The sequence below is a fragment of the Meleagris gallopavo genome, chromosome 28 (assembly GCF_905368555.1).
Source record: "Meleagris gallopavo chromosome 28, MGAL_WU_HG_1.1, whole genome shotgun sequence".
Taxonomy (NCBI): domain Eukaryota; kingdom Metazoa; phylum Chordata; class Aves; order Galliformes; family Phasianidae; genus Meleagris; species Meleagris gallopavo.
Window position 1 is genome coordinate 2,482,386 of NC_139431.1, and position 18,380 is coordinate 2,500,765.

General features: G+C 52.7%; 1 protein-coding gene across 4 annotated transcripts; it reads left to right on the forward strand.

Annotated features, from left to right (window-relative positions):
- The first annotated feature begins 303 nt into the window (after positions 1–303).
- Positions 304–18,044, forward strand: RASSF5 (Ras association domain family member 5). 4 transcript variants are annotated; one of them, XM_085210680.1, is made up of 7 exons: positions 304–613; positions 6,017–6,129; positions 13,089–13,199; positions 13,884–14,181; positions 14,559–14,674; positions 15,316–15,493; positions 15,640–18,044. In XM_085210680.1, the coding sequence occupies exons 1-6, from the start codon at positions 343–345 to the stop codon at positions 15,466–15,468; spliced, it is 1,062 nt and encodes a 353-aa protein (XP_085066806.1). In that variant the 5' UTR covers positions 304–342; the 3' UTR covers positions 15,469–15,493; positions 15,640–18,044. The 4 variants fall into 4 exon arrangements, with proteins under 4 accessions (XP_085066806.1, XP_085066805.1, XP_085066807.1 ...); XM_085210679.1 differs by having other exon boundaries at positions 306–613; positions 15,316–18,044; XM_085210681.1 differs by lacking the exon at positions 304–613 and adding an exon at positions 3,680–4,374 and having other exon boundaries at positions 15,316–18,044.
- Positions 18,045–18,380: the final 336 nt, after the last annotated feature.

The following is an 18,380-nucleotide window of genomic DNA, read 5'->3' on the forward strand; positions in this document are numbered from 1 at the left end:
CGAGCGGAGGAATGTCCCGCGGAGAGAGGTTTCACAACAGCGTGGGTTGGGATTCCACAGGGAAATCCTAAAGGGAAATCTTGTGGGGCAGGAGAGGGGTGGGAAAGGGAAGTACAACCGCCATGGGTCCCATGGTAGGAATCGCTCCTCCGAGAGGGTCACCACGAGAAGCTCCCCGCACCACCCCCTCTCCGTGTCTCCACCCCGGGGCGGCCCAACGCGCCCGCCCTCCCGGCCACACCGCCCTCCCGGAGCCCGCAGCGCGGCGTTCCGTTCCGTGCCCACCCGTGGGGCCGAACCCCCCCCCCTTCCCCAGCCCGCACCCCCTCCGCGCCCGGCTCCATGCGGCGGGGACCGTCCGGCTCCGCTTCCCCCGACCCGGAGCCGCGGAACCTCCGAGCTCCGGGAAGCCCCGGCGGTGCCAGGGCAGCTCGACGGCTGCGGCGGCGCGGAGGGACCCCTCGGCTGTTACCCGACGTGCGCAACATCTTCGCGTCTCCGCGAGAAGCGGCGGAACGCGGCCGCGGTCACCGTTTCGTCCCCCGCGCCCCGCACCGCGGTTGGTGCGATCTGTGCGGAGCGGCCGTGCGGGAGCGCGCCCTGCGCTGCGACTGTGAGTGCTGCCGTCCCGCAACTCTGCCCCGCACCGCATCCCGCACCCTGCTCTCCGATACCGCCCCGTGACCCCCCCCTTCCCATTCCCGGCCCCGGGTCCCCCCGTCGAGCTGTTCCCGTGGGGGTGCGGGGCCGTGCGGGGGATGCGGGAATCGAGGTTTTTCTGGGGGAGATGGGATTATCGGCTCATCGGGCAGGAAGGACTCGTGCTCGTAACGCCTTATGGTGGAGCTAAATCCTTCCAGAAATAGCACGTACATCTCCCTTACGTTTGTTGGGCACCTCGCTCTGCTCCAAACCCCGGGGCGAGCGGTAGGAGCTCTCTAGGAAGACGTGCAGTGCTCCCATCGGCTGCGTTAACGCTTGGTTCTGCAGGAGGGATTCACATTCCCATCGTCTGTGGGGTGGAGGGGATGTGAACGGGGCGTTCTGGGGCAGATGCAGCCCGTGTGCATCACTGTATGGGGGTGGCATAAGGACTGGGCTATGCCGGGTGGGCAGCCCTGCATTACAGGCAGCAGAATTGAGCAACGCAGGTGCCACAAATCAGCTGTAAATGCTAACAAGGGGCACCTGCTGCCTTGTTATTCCATACCTTCTGAATGGGGAAAGGGCTCACAGCCCACAGACTGTGAGGAGTGCCTGGGGGTGGAGCTCCTCCTGCCCAAGCAGTGCACCCAGCAGGATGTTTTCAGGTAACTAAGGGAAAATGAGAGCTTTCTTGCTGGTTGGGTTGATCTTTCACATTTCTGTAGTGCAAATGTCAGTGCTGTACAACGAGCACTGCTAGGAAGATGAGGACTGCTGATGTATTTCTAGTGCAATTAATCTTGGTAATGAATCCATTTGTTCTTCCCCGGTCGCCGGTTGACAGTGCAAATTAATGAGGAAATTTGTTCTGGCAGTGCAAAGCTGGGGCTGCCAAACGTGGCCTCGCTCCATGTGGGGTGAGGATGCACATGGGGTGGGTGTGGGGCTCTGAAAATCCCGATCTGAAACAAACTTTGTGATGCTGAGTGTTGTAAAGAGATTTTTTGGAGGGATTTCTCTCCCAGGACTCTTTTCTGAGTGATATTGAAAGAAGCCTGAAGCGATGGCTTCCCTTTTTGTTTCTTCTGAGAGCTGTCAGACTGTGGGAATGGTTCTGCCTCTAAAATTACCCGAATAATGAAGTGTCATCGCTGGGAGGGAAGGAAACTTCAGGGGGATTCTTGTAACATCTGCACCCATCACCCTCCCCTAGCAGCAGATCCGTCTCTGTTGGTTTGTTTGGTTTTTTTTTTTTGGTGTTTGTTCAGGTGGGGTGGAGCACGGATGTTGGAATGTGAAGGTGACAATGCGGCTTCCAAGTCCGTGCTGAGATTTATTTGGGTTCTGACTGGGGATATCCAGAGTGTGTGTGTGGGCTCGGTTCTGGAAGGCTCTGTTGGTGCAGCTTCAGAATCACAGAATGGCCAGGGTTGAAAAAGACCTTGAGGATCATGAAGCTCCAGCCCCTCTGCCACAGGCAGGGCCGCCAACCTCCACATTTCATAGCAGCCCGGGCTGCCCAGCGCCCCATCCAACCTGGCCTTGAACACCTCCAGGGATGGACGGGGCATCCACAGCCTCTCTGGGCAGCTGTTCCAGCACCTCACCACTCTCATGGGAAAGAACTTCCCCCTGACATCCACCTTAAATCTTCCTTTTCTCAAAACGATTTCCCCTTGTCCTGCTGTCATCAACCCTTTCAAAGAGTTGATTCCCCTCCTGTTTGCAGGCTCCCTTTAGGTACTGAAAGGAACTGACAGAGTTTCATTGTGGCTCTGTGCCGGTTCCCCCAGGGTGCCCCACTTCTTATCCTTGCAGCACCGGTGGTGCAGGTGCTGAGTAAGAAATTCCTGCTGCTGGCAGCCCACAGTGCCATCCCACTGCTTGCTCCTTCCCCTTATTCCATGCATTGTGGGCTGGGCTTTTGCCACAGGTGTTTTCCAGCCCTGGGTCCACGCTCATCCTGGCAGCACAGGGCATGACTTACAGCCTATGTATTTCCTGGGCTGTGCTTATCTGACCCTGTGGGGTGAGCTGGGTGTGCTCCTGCACTTGGACTGACCATGGCCAGCCTCGTTTGTTGTTCTCATGGTTCATCCCCATGGACCCAATCCCACCCCAGGACATCATGTTAGCCCTCCAGGACTCAGCCAAGGGGTTTCCTTGCAGGAAAATCACACAGCTCGGTCTGTGTTAAAGCACTGCTGGATCAGGACCCATTTCCTTGAGAAGGAAGCTGGCACAACACACAACAGTTCTCTTTCTACCTCGTGAATTGCAGCTCTGCCATTACAGGTTCTTGAATGGCTGTCTCATTAAGATGAGGAGTTCTGTAGCAGGTGTGGGTGCTCCAAGCTGGGCTCTTGGATGGGGGGGACTCTGCCCACACCAGCAGTGCTTTGGCTGTGAGGGTTTCCCATGTCTCCTTCCTGCACTCCCTCCCATCTCTGCTCTCATCACAGTAAACAATAATTGCCACCAGCTCCCAGGACCCACAGTATTGGGGCTTCCCTCGGTCTGGCCTGGGCAGATTCTTGTTCTCCCAGCAGCGCTGGCTGAGGATGAGGGCAGTGGGGAGGGTGCAGGGCACATCCTGCCCACAGCAGGCATTTCTCATTGGGGGACTCAGCACAGGCAGGGGATGCTGCTGTCCTGGGGGGGCTCAGGTCCTCGGGTCACCCTTTGCTGCTGCCTTCCCATCTCGTGTTTATGGAGAGAGACACCAGCGGAGGCTTTGGTTCCCCAGGTGAGGTTTGGGCTGTCTCTTCTTCCTTTCCTGGTCTTGCTGGTGTAGCTGAGCTTGATGGTCTGGGTTGGGAAGCAGGGATGTGTGTGTAGCTGTGGGTTTGGGGGATGTTGAGGGGGGAGGAAGGAATTCCTCTGTGTTATCCTGTGCTGCTTGGTGTGATGTTTGGGGAGATTTAGTGAGATTTTATCTTTGCAGTTCTAATGGATGAAATGGGAAGAATGCGTTGTGCAGGATGCGAGGAACCTGCCCCATTGGTGTGGGGATGACTGTGATACAGAGGTGGTGAGGTGATGGGTTTAAAGCCCTTTGTTGGGTGATGGGGTGGATGCGGGCATCATCCAACACCTTGCGTGGCTAGAAATGATGGATGCTACAGGAAAACTGCAGCACTGATCCAAAAACCTCGCAGGGCTCAAGTCAGCATTGCTCACATAGCCAATCTCAGTGGATTCCTTTAATCGAATGTTTGATTCAACATTGGAGGCTTTGAGACAACTGCAGGGGAAAAGCAGCAAAGTGGGGATGTTGGAGAGGGACCTCCCAGCATGGCTGGGTCCTGCGCCTGCTCTCCACTCTAATCTCTTCCGTTGGGTCATTTTATCTTATCAAGTAAAAAGCCCCAGAAATAGAAACTTTTCCATAGTGAACAGGACGAGCCCTGAGGTGCATAAGCCCCAAGCTGTGCATTGCTTCATTGTTCCAAAAAAAAGATATCCGTCAAATAGATCCCCAATGGCTCATGTCAATGCTTTATCTCCATGGGATAAGGCTCCGTGGAGGCAGGCGCTGCTCTGTGCAGTGCTGAGCTGCCCTGGGAGCGTCGGTCCCTCTGCTGAGGATGTCGGAGGGCAGAGCAGGGACAGCTGCCTGCTTTGGGATCATCACAAAGAGAATCCGCCAAGTATTTGGGCACTTTCCCAAGCCCAAGTCTTGCTCGGAGGGATCGCAGAGGCTGAGCAGGGAGGGCTCACTGCTGAGAGGTAGGGGCTGTGTTTGGGTGTCTGCCGGTTGCTACTGCTAATGAGGGGTAATGAGATTCCATACAGCACAGCTGGAAGTGCTTCATGCCTCAGCTGTGCTGCTCAGGACTGGTCCTGGTGTGCCAGCACACCTCTGTGCCCAGGGGGGAAGCTGCTCCATTAGGAAGCAATGGCTTTGGAGCATCACCCGCCCAGCAGCTGCTTTGTGCTCTGGTCCCGCTGTGGTGCAGTGGCTGAGGTTACCCCCTGATGCTGGACAGCTTTGAAGAGCATTATACCAAAGGATGCCAACGGCACACGGGGCTGGGCAGGGTGACTGCAGGCTGTGCTTAGGCGGATGGATGAACATCCGGATGGAGTTCGGTTGCACATCCAGTGTTATCACTCTGAGAAACTTTATCTGCATATGGAGGGAAGTTCCTTTCTGCCACCAAAGTTTCTTGCTATGTTGCAATCAGACTCGGAGGTTTTCTTTTTAAAAGAAACTGTTTCCAACTGTGGCTTTGTTTGACTCGAATAGAAATGATCTCACGGTTGCAGGGGAGGCATCCTGCCCCGTCACGTGGCTGCTTCCCAGGGCCGTGCAGAGCTTCTAAAATTAGTGCTGCCCACCAGATAGTGGTGATTAGGGCTGTTAATAGACGGCGGTGACTAAGGAGGTGTCATGCTGTAATCGTGTGGGGAAATGCCTGGCTGTGATGGATCTGTGCCAGAGGTGGACTCAGGAGCTGTGATTTGTGGTCCATATTGCGCACTGCAGACTGCTCCCCATGTGGGTGCTCCACCATTCCTACCCCACAGGCTGTGCTTGGGGATGGCTGTCTGAACGTGATGCATTTGGGGCTGCTGTGTTGGTGCTCAGGTGGGGCTGCAGCCACAGCCTGCTGTGCTTGGAACTTCCAGTACAGAGATGGCAAATGTCCCACTGAGCAGCTGCTCCAGCTGTTCGAAAGGTCATGCATTGCATTACCATGCAACTGCTTGGCTTATCCCTAATTAAAATTAAAAAAAAAAAAAAAAGGGGGGGGGGGGGTAAAAATAAATAAAAAGGCCCTCTTGCTTTTTTTCTCGGCCTTGAGACAACCGACTGGAAATGGGAGGATGGCAGCTGGTGTCAGATGAACGCTAAACAATCAGTGGTTCCCCTAAGGGAGATGCTCTGCCCCAGGCACTGCTCCCACAGCACCAATGCTCTGCTCCTGCCCAGGAATTCCCTGATAGGAGCAGGCATCTCCAGTGAGAGAGAACGTCGGATGTCACTTTGCTTTCTGCAAGTCTGAGAGGTTTGAAAGCAATGACCCAAATGCCAAAAAATAACAGAGGGAAAGGCAGGTTTTCCTGCAGAGGGGACCTCTGCTCTGGTGAGAGTGTTATTTTTTTGGAAGGAGTGGGTGTTGGGTAGCCAACAGGTCAGTGACCGTGCTGGAATTGTGGGTTGTGTAAAAAAAATAATTGATTGAATGCTGTTTGTAGAGCTGTTAAGAATTAAAAGGGTGGAAGGGCTGTTGGAGCGGGGGGAGCGATAGCTGCGCTCGGGGGATGCGGCTGCAGGCAGCACCCACTGGTGCTGGTGGTGCACAGTGGGGAGGACCCGGGGCTCCTGGCTGCTCTCCCATCACAGCACGGCTCTGTTCTCTCTCAGACTGCAGGTACACGTGCCACCAGCAGTGTCACAGCCTCGTCCAGCTGGACTGTCGCCGGCCCGACCCCGGGCAGCTCTCTCCTGAGGGCACCATTGTGCTCCCCTGCAGCCAGGTATGCCCTCATGGTGGTCAGCCTCTGTCTAAACCCCATTCCTTGCTCTTAGCAGGATGAGATTTTGTTGCAGAGCTCAGCCTGTGGCCCCAGCTGATGCTTGCTAATAAATTCCCGATATCCCTGTGTATCGTGTGCGCATCACCTGGTGGGAGGAGGTGGTGTTCATTGGCCCTTTCCCCTGCCTTTAAATGTAGATGCAGGTGTCTGATGGATGCAAAGCACTGCATGGCACAGGAGGAGAAGTGAAGGTGCGCTCTGCCAAGACGCAGAAGAAATGCAAGCGTGGGTCGGGCAGTGAGATCTGGCTTCATGTCTTCCAGTAATTCTGGGGGAACTGAGGCTCCCCAGTCTGGGTTAGGGACATGCACTGTACACCAGGCTGCTCCAAAATTTTTTGGCATGGAATGCATCTAAATGCAGCACTGTGTGCTTGGTGCTGCTGTGAGATGCTGCTGGGCTGGATGGCTTCTCCCTTGAGTTCTCTCAGTAAGGGAATGAGGCTGCAGATGTGTTTGTTTGCATCTTCCTCGTGTGTCAGTGGGCTTCCCCCCATCAGTGTTAGAAAAGTGATTTTTAGTAAAATTAAAGGTTTCCTCTTTAGGGTGATGAAAGCAGTGGGGGGTTATTGATGGCTCTGATAATAACCACGGAGCCCTCATCAGTTCATCACTGATGTGTTCCTGATGTCCTCCCATCACAGCCCCAGCGAGGAGAAAGGAAAAAGGGAATAGGTGCCAGAATACACTGGGGTAATGGGGAACAGCACAGTGGGAATGTGGGAAATGCCATGGCTGGTGTCGTTGACAGCCAGTAAATAGCATTATCAAATGTAAGCAAAGCAGGAGCGGCAGAGAAAGTAAAGTCCTGTTGGCATGGAATATCAAGCATTAATAATTTGGGCTTTGATCCAGCAAAGTACTTAAGTGTGCTGCATTTGGGTACTGGATCGCTCTCCCTGGGTGCAGTGCAGCCAGCACAGCCTCTGCTGGGCTCAGCCCTGGGGCAGCAGCGCCTGGGATTTCCTGCAAGAAGAAACGGAAAGACTCAGATTTTCAGTCTTGGTGTTACCAGAGGTGATCTCCAGGCACAGGGCTGTGATGGTGAAGTCCAAGCTGCTTGGAAAGCTTTGCATAGGCAGCTCCCTCCTGCTGTAACCCCAAGCTGAGGCTTCAATGCTGACCCAACTCTATACCTGACACAGCACTCGGTTCAGCTCATGCCCTGCACGCTTGATTTAAGCCTATTCCCCTTCTAAATATAGCCCAGCCAGGCTGTGGAGGCTGATGCCACCGTGCCACTGCAGAAGTGTGCATGTTGCTATGAGGAGAGCTTTGCTTTTTTTGCAGTGTTACGAGTTGCTTTGTAAAGGTGCCATCTGGATTCTCTCCTTCCGTGTTTGCGATGCAGACGTCGCACCTTCCACTGTGCAGTGCTGTTGTGTTCGTGGTGCACAGCTGGAATTGGGTCTGGAATGTGCTGGTGGTGAGCTGGGCACAAAGAGTGGTGCACGGAGGGGTGCTGACTGTGGAGAGAGTGGGCTCAGGGTCAGGACCTCCTGCACTGTTGATAGGATGCCCTGTGAGCTGCAGGAACTGCAGCCACAGTGCTGCAGAGAAGAAAAATGCATTCCCTGCCTGTAAAGTTTCCAAATATTTACAGCTTGAGCATAACTAGAAAGCAGCCTGGAGCCTCCTTATTTACACCAGGGGATGGGAGCAGCCCCGAGCAGGGGTCCGTGCCACGTTGAGATGCTGAGCATGAGTTTTCATCCCCCTGCAGTGAGGGGGTTGCTGCAAACGGGGTGAAGGAGCTGGGCGGCATTTCCCTGCCTTGCACCCACTCCTGGGGCCGGCTCTGCTGGAATCGCTGCTCCCAAAGCATCGGCAGAGCAGAGGGGCACCCACTGCCCCCTGCACAGCGCTGCCCTGGGCTCCCCTACCCCTTCCCCACCTGTTTTTTGGGGCAGCGCATCTCTGCGAGCATCCCTCGCTCCAGCCTGGGTTTGTTTCCCAGCGCAGCTCTAAGGACGCAGGGAAGGAGCAACGCGCTCTCTGAGCTCCGCATTAAGGACAAGGTTTCCAGGCATCAGCCCCACGGGAAGCTCCGGGGCTGCCCAGCACCTCATCCCTGCTCTCAGGGTGAGAAATTTTGCAATGAGGAAGCGGGCGCGCTGCGCAGCAGGAAGGGGGAGGCGATGCTGAGCAGCGAGCTGGGGGCGAAACGGCGCGGCGGCCGCTCCATGCTGCGCGGAGGCGGCGGTGGAGGAGGAGAAGGAGGAGAAGGAAGGGTTACCCGAATTCGGGAGCGATCGCTGCGGAGGATGAGCGGCGGGAGCTGCAGATGAGCGGCGGGCAGTGCGGGATGTGAGCGCTGCGGGGCCGCCTTCGATGACCATCGGCAGCAGCATGAGCAGCGGGTACTGCAGCTTGGATGAAGACCTCGAGGATTGCTTTTTCACGGCTAAAACCTCTTTCTTCCGCAGCGCGCAGAGCAAGGGCCCCGCCAAGGTAACGGCTCAGCAACTGCAGCGAGGAGGGCTGTGCGAAGCGGGGGGTGGTGGTGCGTTCTGGGCACGTTTGGCTGCAGGTGCTGCTGAAATTTGCTCGTTCTTGAGGTTGAAGGGGCCCTGCCTGCCTCCTGCAGGCTCGCTGCAGGGCTTTGCTCTGCTGCAGGATTTCTCAGCCTATCGATACTTCTTCGCCTCCTTCCTGGAGGGTTCGCAGAGGAGGAATCGGCTCTGAATGTTGGGGGTTGCAGCTGTGTTTGTTGGGTTAGAACCCCAGCCAGAGTCCTGTGGTTTGGCCCCAAAAAAGTGTTGGCCACTGTGCAAACTGCACCTGTTGGGTTGGCAGTGAGATGGGGGAGATCCAGTACCGAATTCATCTGCAAAGTGGTGATTGCAGGGATGGATCCCATCCTTACCTGGGTGCGTGGTGCTGCCCTTGGGGAGAGCACTACCTGGGCAGTGTCACTGCAGGGTGAGATTTGTGACATCAATAACACAGAAAATGCACAGAGCTGCCTCGTGTTGAAGTGTTTAGTTTAAAAATACGACAACATATCCCTGCTGTAAACTTTGCCCCAACCAGAAGTGAGCAGAAAAGCAGAAGGAGAGCAGAAGCTGCTGCGGAAGTGGGGTTTTACTCAGGAAAAGCCCTGAAGTGCTGAGAGATGAGATGTTGGGTGGGGGACGGTGGTGGGGAGGGCACTGAGAGGGCTCCAGAAGAGCCTGGGGTCACCAAAATCAGCAGCACTGCACTGCTTGTGGCCATGCTGTATTGGCATGCATGGGGCTCATGGCTTCCAGCCCCCAGCAGATGCTGTGGGCTTCCATTTCTGCAGCACAGGGCTGGGGCTGCTCTCCTGGTGACCTGGGCTGTGATCCCTGCAGGGCATTCCATCAGAGTAATGTTGCAAATAACAAATTTTTGAAGAAATTCTCCCTTGGGTTTAACGTGGGATCTTCCCGTCCGCCGCCAGCTCCCTCTCGCTATGATTACCAACACGTACTGCTGCTTTCTAAATGTCATCTGATGATTCATTTGTGTAGGAGGTGTACGAGATTACGATGTCAACCATGGTGCAGTGCTGGTTCTCACTGTGCTCGGGCACTGCAGCTCCTCCAGCCTGGCCCTACCTGTGGGCTCTCCCTGCACAAGGATGCTCAGGTGCTGCAGTGCCTTCTGGCCAGGCTCCTCTGCTGGGAGCTGACGTGGTGGTTGCTGGAGAAGATGGAGCCTGCTGGGGTTACATGGAACAAATAGCTCCTGCTCATGGAAAAAACACAACACTGGTTGCCCCAGCAGTGTTGCTGAGCAATATGGATGAAGGTGGTCCCCAGCTTTTTTCTGGCTGGGGGTGGAAGCTGTCTGCAGCACTTTGGTGGAGGAAAGGAGTGGGGCTTGCAGGTGCAGGAGCTGAGATTGCAGCTTGGCTCGGTGGGGAAGTGGTCCCAGAAGGATGCATGCACAGGGCACATCTCCTGTGAGTCCTGCATCACTCTGCCCCTCTCTCTTCTCTCCAGGTGACATCAGGAGCTGCTGCTGTCAGGAACATCCTGTTTATTTTTAACTAAAGTTAAAAGCAGAGGTGCAGAACAGCTGTTTCCAAGTGAAATCTCCATGGCAATCAACGCCTGAGTCCACAGCTTACTGCTAACCTCTCTGAATGTACTGCGAGGCTTTTCCCTTTCCCTAGAGCTGCTTTCTTGCCTTTTCCTCTGAGCCCCACAGTAAACAACATTGCCTTGTCTGAACTTCTTGAGGGTGGTGAAACGTGCAGATCTTATCTGCAGCACCTTGGGGAGCTGTGAGGGAGGAGAGCAACGGGGTTGGGGTGCTGTCCCCATAGAACAGCACTGGCACCAGGTACAGCAGGGTGCAGGGCTGCTGACCTTAGGAAGGGCTCTTGTTTGGGTTTGATTCCTGCAGAAGGCTGTGGGAAGGATGCTCTCCAGCTGGAAGTGGAGCACTTCTCCCCCCGGCATCTTTGCAAATGGATAAATACAGAAGTCGGTCACCGAGGCAGAGCGGTTCTTTGTTGGCTCCAGATCTCTCTTTTGAGAGCATGTCACCACAGTCACAGTGGCCCCAGGGCTTTGCCTTCCCCCATAGCAGCCTGTCACGAGTTCACCCATTTCTTACATCCAAGGAGCAGTGGTGGTTGGAGGAGGAGCTGCATGGCAGGAGGATGTGAGCTCATCTCCGTGCTGCGCGGCCCTGCATCCCACACTTTGCTGCGCCATGAGGGTACAAAGGGTTTGGGGTCCTTTCCCCCCCACGTTGCTCTGTCCTGGTTCCATGAGCTCAGCAGTGCCCCTGGGGTTGTTACCGTGAGCTTCTGTTGTTTGCAGCTTGTTTCATCCTGTCCCCATACGACAGGAAGTGTGGCAACGGTTGATGGTTAAAAGAGCTTCTGTTTTTCTTCCATCAGTGGTAACCGTGCATTCTGCAGCAGAAACTGCAAAACCAGAGGTGTGGGCAGGTTCATGAAGAGCAACGCACAGCTGATCTCTCAGTGCTGCTCAGCGTAGGGAGCAGCATGGCTCCTTCCAGGCTGGGTCCTGCTGTGTGCTGAATATGTCCCTGTGTGCACAGGAGGGCATGTGGGCAAAGCATCACTCCCACAGTGTTAGTGAGGGGAAGAGAGAGCCTTCTTCCAGCAGCGTTTTGCTGCAGCATCGGTGCAGCACAGCACGTTGCAGTCTCCCTTCCAGCATCACAGTTCTTTCAGGAGTTGCTCTGGCTGTTCCAAGCTGCTGCAGTGTAAATGAGAACCGAGGCAAGCTGAGCTGATCTATTTGCTTTCGTCGTGCACGTTTGGAGGGTGCTGGTCTGCACTTGGTGGGGTTTGTGCTATGAAAACAGTGCAGCACACACGTGGTCTGTGTGCAATGTGGCTGCAGTAGGGCCAAGGCAACACCCTGCAGATGAAGGGATGCACCTCTGTGCATGCATTTAAGACCTACTGCAGTCAACAGACTGCAGTGTTGATGTGTCTGATGGCAGATTGTGGAGCTGAGATTGCCAGTGGGATAAAGGAGTGCTGGTGTGCAATTCTTGAATACCGCAGCCAAGCTTTGCTTTTAGTTTTTTAAGGCAGTGAACAAGAAGGAGAATGTAAGACAACATCAGTGCTCTTCCGTTGGGTTACTGCTGCTTCCAGAGGTCTTGCACTGTACGTCAGCCTTGAGCAGAAGTTGAGACATCTGCTCTGGGGAATGGCTTGAATGAATCCGAGGCTCTCCAAGTCCCAGAGCTGGAGCTGTTTTGCCAGATTGCGACCAGAGCTCTTGTTTGTCCCGTGCTTGATTCTCCTCCTGAAAGAAATGCCACAGTCAGCCTGGGGCGATGCTGCCTATGGTGTGCTCATCTGATGGATGTGGGCCTCCTTCTGCATCTGCACCTAGGAGGAAAAGCTGTCCAGATCTTGGAGTTAAGGCTGAGAAGTGCAGGGCTTTGCTCCTTAAGTTACTTTTTCCACACTTTCTTGTTTTCCCTTCTTGCTCTGAGCCCTATCAGCCTCCATAGCTCATCTCTTTGTGCCGACTTTGGAGGCAGCCCACACAGCAGACAGAAGATGTGCAGCTTCAACTTCAAGCCATAGGATTCTGTCCCTTCTGTGTCCCCAGGGCATGGAGTGCTGGCACCTGGGGACTGGAGCCCTGTGGGATTTGCACCTTGGGGTGGGAATGCAACGGGCCTGTTTAGATGTGCTGGAGCATCCTTTCTGTCCTCACAGCGGGGTTTTGGAACAGAGCGTTTTGGATTCCGTGTTCCTGCAGTGCCTGTGGATGCCTGGGCTCCATGTGTTGGACTGCTCCATGTGTGGGATTGCATCCTGACATTTCCTTCCCGGGGTTGATCCGTGGGCCTTTGCAGCCGGTGCCTTGTGCTTGGCATATGGAAGGTGGGAGCACTGCTCAGGCTCTCTGTGAGCCTGCAAATCCCATTGCTGCAGGAAGCCATCTGCAGCAGCAGCACGTTCCCGGGGCTCTGTGAGCCCCACTTTGCATCCTGAGATGAGGTTCCCCAAACCATGGCATGCAGCAGCAGCCCTGTTCTGCACACAGCATTGTGCACTGCAGCAGCTCTGCGTGGAGCTCTGTGCCTTCACCACATGTCCCTTTCTCTAATTCATCTTTCACGCTTTGCCACCTTCAGAGAAATTCTTCTCTTCTGTATGGAGTGCTGAAAGCTCTATTTTAGCTGAAATTTTCTATATTTGTTTTTCTATTTAAAAAAAAAAAAAAAAAAAAAGATGTCTCTGCAGTGCCAGAGGAGCACACTCTGGAGAGGCTTTCCTATACTTGTGCTGCACTCAGCAGAGCATGTCCTGGAGCAGCTCCTCCCTGAGCTCCTGCAATATTCTGTTTGTGCATTTCCCAGCAAGACAGAGCTGTTTGGACACAGCATTACCCCAAACAAACCCACTGACACCATCTCCTCTTCTTCCAGAATGTAACGAAAGCTGTAGAAGAAAAACCAGAGCCTCCAACTGTTGAGGAGATCAAAGAGAAGATCGAAAAATACAATGCGAAAGTTACAAACTGCCTGCTGATGAAGCTGGTAGGTATTGCTCTCATGTTCATCTCAGCTGGGAACGTTCACCCATATCACTCAGTGATAGCTGAGAGCCACTTGCCACCAATAGATGGGGGTGGGTTTCCATTGCAGGCTTGTTCCCACCTGTGAGGATGCGCAGTGAAAAGTAGGATCTGATTTACAAAGCAAAGCGCCACAGAGGTGCAAATTTGAGATGCTCTCACAGAGCAGTGGGAAAGGCTCTGTGAAGCACCAGGTTAAATCATAGAGCTTCCATGAACAGCAGCTCTGTAACCTCCTGCTGATGTCTGAAAGTCAACCTTAAATTTATTTAAAATAGTCAAGATTAGAACAGTTTCTAACAAGCTGATCTTGAGCTATGAATTATTACATAGAGAACTGAAAATCCTCTAATGGGAGGGTTAAAAACATGACATTCCACTGTGCATGAGGGGTTCCCAGAGCTTTAAAACCCTCATTTAACTGCGATTTATGATAGTTTCCATAGCCAACTTGTAGCAGTGTTGATGTAAAGTAAGAGAAGACAGCACAGCTCTAGGTGGAGGTGAGTCACCGTGGAGTGGAAGGAACAGAAAGCAATCAGCAGTGACTAACCCTAACTTACCAGTTGCTTCTTGCATCATGGCCAGAAGCCCCAAAGCTGTGCAGATCAGTGTCACCCACCCACCACTGTGTGTCATTGTGCAGAGTGATGATGGGACCTACACAGGCTTCATTAAGGTGCACCTGAAGCTGCGCCGCCCGGTGACGGTGCCGGCAGGGATCCGACCGCAGTCCATCTACGATGCCCTCAAGGAGGTGAACCTGGCAGACACCACGGATAGGAGGACGTCCTTCTACTTGCCACTGGATGCCATCAAGCAGCTGCACATCAGCAGCACGACCACGGTGAGCGAGGTGATCCAGGGGCTGCTGAAGAAGTTCATGGTGGTGGATAACCCGCAGAAGTTTGCGCTGTTCAAGGAGATGCGGAAGGATGGGCAAGGTGAGTTTGGAGAGCCCCAAAATGGTTCAGGTTGGAAAAAGCCTCAGAGATCCCCCAGCCCAACCCATCCCACCACGCCTTGGTGTCACATCTCCAAGTTCCCTCAACACCCCCAGGGATGGTGACTCCCTCGCTCCCTGGGCAGCTGTGCCACAGCATCCCCACTCTTTCAGAGAAGGACTTTTCCCTCGTGTCCAACCTGACCCTCCATCCCAGTTCCTTCAAGCACTCCCATGCCCCCAAGACCCAACTGATAGATGTTCAGTGCCTTGACAATAACCCTGAGCAGCACAGACTGCTCCCAAAGCCCACCCCACTGTTCCAAGCCTCCCTCCGGGCTCTGCAGGGCTCACAATGCTGTCTGCTTTCCCCTGCAGTCCTCCTGCAGAAGCTGCCCCTCACTGAATTCCCGCTGTACCTGCGGCTGCTGGCCGGCCCTGACACCGATGTGCTCAGCTTTGTGCTGAAGGAGAACGAGACCGGGGAAGTGGAGGTACGTCTGGGGCTCCTTTCCTTGGTTTGTGCATGGACAGGTAGTGTTTGGTGATGGGATGGACCTGCAGGGTCCCAGCAGGAGGGAGCCAGGCTTCTTCCCCCCTCTAACACTGTTGGTTTTACCACCTAAAGTGTTGTTTGATTCCAGCTGTTCCCCAAAAGTATCAGACTGCTTGTGTCTTGCTTTGAGAAAATATATCTCTGGGTCACTTGTTGCTTCTGAATTACACTGAGTTAAAAATAAAACCTGCCACCTATTTAGAGTGCTATCCCAGAGTTAAACCTCAGTAATCAGATTCAGCTAAATGCTGCCATAAGTAATCCATGAGTTTAAATAGAAGCTTGGGATGCCCAGGTGATGAACACAGCTTTATGCCGTGGCAGTGCTCCCTGCTGGGACTCATTCAGATGTCAGTGCCTGCATGGGAGCTTTCATTCATCCAAGCACAGATTCCTACTGAATCCATGTGTGGGCTCAGGGCTGGGCTGGTCCGTCCTGGTGATCTCACAGGGATGCTTGGAGGTTATGCTGCATGCAGATCAGCATGCACTGATCCTCTACAGATTCAGGAAAAAGCTACGAAAGCCATCGGGTGAATTACGTGTGCTCACTTTGCCTCTGCTTTGCTGTTCCTGCAGTGGGATGCGTTCTCCATCCCAGAGCTACAAAACTTCTTAATGATCCTGGACAAAGAAGAGAAGGACAAAATCCAGCAAGTGAAAAGGAAGTATGAGAAGTTCAAACAGAGACTGCAGCAGAGCTTGAAAGAGGCTGGAGACAAACCTGGCTAACCCTCAGGGCACACCGGCAGTCAAAGTAAGCTACGTGCTGTTCTTAAAACGAACAGACTCTTCTCAGGACACCTTTTGGTGGTCACCCTCCCACTTCATCCCTCCATTAAGGACCTAGCACCCATTACACGGACGTGTTGTGTTTCCTTCTTTTGAAACCTCATACCCCAGGACCAGAGCCAGCCGAAGAACGGGACGTCTGCACCGGAGCTGCTGGGGTGGGCTGAGCAGCTCTGTGGGCGACGCTGAATGCTGAAGGCAGCAGGAAGAGCAGGCTGAGCTGCTCACGCTCCTCCCAGCAGCTCTCTTGCTATGGTTCTGCAGTCGCATCGCGTGTCCCCACGTGGCCCAGTTCTCATTTCTTAAGCAGGGCACAGGAAGGAGCAGATAACACAGAGGTTGGTGCGCCGACCCGTGTGGGTGTTGCAGCTGTAACCAATGCCAGACAGACTTGTTCAAGGCTAAGGTGGGAAATGCAGTCATGGCAGCTGCAGCACCCTGATAGCCCTTCGGTAAGTGATAGTCATTCCAGGGAAAGTCATTTATTTTGTTTCTAATTAACTTCGAAAACAGACTTGAATTTGAGCAAATATCCACGATGCTTAGCTGAGCTAGCCTGTATGTTATTCTACTCTGTAGGAATCGGGACCTATTTTTAAGAGAAAAGCATGAAGATGGAGGGTGTGGGATGGTGGTTCTGCATAGAACCCTGAGCAATACACAGCCAGCAAATGATTGCAGGGAAGCTCAAACCCAATTTCACCAATCAGACCCATTTTGAGCTGTGAAGGGGTCCGGCAGGAGAAAGAGGAGCTCCAACCCAGGCTGGGTTGTGGACGTGTCCACAGCAATGTCTGTGCAGGAGATCCTTAGCACCAGGAAGAGCAAGGGAACCACAAACCTGAGATGCTTTCCTGCCACCAGCCCCTTGCGCCATGCCTCCTCTCGCTGACCCCCCCTGTGCTGCTCTCCCACCTCTTTTCTCCCTTCCTGGCCCAAGGGATGCTATGGGGATGCCAATCCCAGAGGTGATTTCCCCACCTTTACTTTCAGCACTTTGGACTCAGCACACTGCACGTTCCATCTTCCCTCTGTTCAGAGGACAGTGCAGCACAGTGTGAAAAGTGAACATGAAAACTAGCTGGGTACAGATGGAGCATGTGAAATGCTCTTGGTGACCCGAGTGTCTCCCACCTATGTGAAGCGGGAAGGAGCAGGTTATTAGGGAACAGATGATGGAGACAACTTGGAAGAGTCTAAAATTTACCTCAGTGCCTTTTATTTTTCCCCTAAGTGTGAAAACTTTACATTTGGGTTAAGGAGGAGGTTGGAAGGGGGCTTTTGCAAAGACCTTGGCAGCGCTCCCCCAGGTCCCTGCAGGCTGCTTTTGTCCAGAGAGAGAAGAGGAACCGTTGTTCCTTTCTGCAAGGTGACTGCTTGGCTTTTCTTTTTTTCTCCCCCCCAGATTTATACTTGAGTATGTTTGTTTATAAAGGTATGGGAGTAACTGCATCACTTACAGCCCTCTCTTTGTCACATCACAAATGCCACTTGGTGCAAGCTCAGTTCCAGCTCTTGCCTTACTCAGTGGTGTAAAAGGGTTTCCAGGCGAGGCTCCAGCCACTGCCACACGGTGCAGGAAGGGCCTCCCAGCTGTACTGTATTCTCTACCCAGATGACCTTTAACAGCATGGCAGCAGCCCAAATAGAGCAGTAATTTTCATGCTCTGGGGCTGTTTGCCTGTTTATAAAAATACTCATTACTTCGCTATGCACTTGTGAAGTAATTTAAGTAACGTTTATCCACTGCTTTGAGTCTTGAAAGCACTGTACAAATACTTCTGTTCAGGCAAGTGTAAGAACACTGTAGAAACTGCCTCTGGTTCTGAGAAACAAGACCCAGATGCTTGCTTTCAAATCCCTTATCTTTCTGGCTGTAAGTTTTAAAAAGATTACTATTATTTTTCCTGGCTGCTGTTGTTTTTTACTCGAGTTCTGGTGACCATCTCCCCTTCCCTTCCTGGAACCCAGCATGTCTTTGACATTCTGTAGAAGGCATGGCTTCGTATGCAATTACTGTGAATGCTGCTGAAAACCTCCTGCAAAGAGGAGGGCTCTTTCTTTCTTTCTTTTTTTTTTTTCTTTTCTTTTTTTTTTTTTTTTATGATATGGGGCATTGGAAGTGGTAGATATTGAAAACTCAAATTCCCAGCAGTCAGTTATGTCCAGGACAGGCATATTGGGCCCCTTCCTTAAGAGCTGAGTACTGTTGGCAGTGCCTTTGGTTAATATGTTGTGTTGCCTAGTTTGTGTGACTTTATTTCTCATGGCTCTTGTAAAACATGTAAAATAATGTGTATAGAATGGAATAAGCAAAGCTTCTATGGCAAAGTGAAATGCATTTTTTGCGATGCTGTAATTTATTTTTATTACTCCTTAGTAATTCTATGGCATTTTTAAAAAATGTCTCACTCCCAGCTTTTTTTTTTTGAAGGTTCTGAAACTACTTATTCATATGCAGACAGTGTAAAAGACAACGACAATAAAACTGTCAGTAATTAAAATAAAGAATTAAATCTCTGACTTATTTTTCTGGCGCCCTCCTATGGCATTTTCTTGTATTGAGTCTAAAGGCAAGAAATGGGAGCCCTTCCAGAACTGAATTGGAAATCTAAACTTCAGCTAAAGCAGCACAGAACATCTACTTCTGAGAATCCAAGTGTTCCATTAATTGTCTTTAGTATTTATTAGTATTAATTTGTCTTTTGTATTTAGATGGCTTTTACAGAACTACTGCCTCTCATAAGCTGCAGTTGATGTTATACACGCAAGTAAGAATTTGTTCTGCACCCTGAAATGTCTTAATATCAATACCTGGAAGTGTCTAAAAGGATGACATCTAAGCCAAATGC

Excerpts from the sequence above, each read along its gene's own strand:
- RASSF5 (XM_085210680.1), top strand. The coding sequence starts at position 343 with ATGCGGCGGGGACCGTCCGGCTCCGCTTCCCCCGACCCGGAGCCGCGG. Across the intron at positions 6,130-13,088 it reads TTGTGCTCCCCTGCAGCCAG|AATGTAACGAAAGCTGTAGA; the intron begins GTATGCCCTCAT and ends CTCTTCTTCCAG. Across the intron at positions 14,182-14,558 it reads GATGCGGAAGGATGGGCAAG|TCCTCCTGCAGAAGCTGCCC; the intron begins GTGAGTTTGGAG and ends TTTCCCCTGCAG.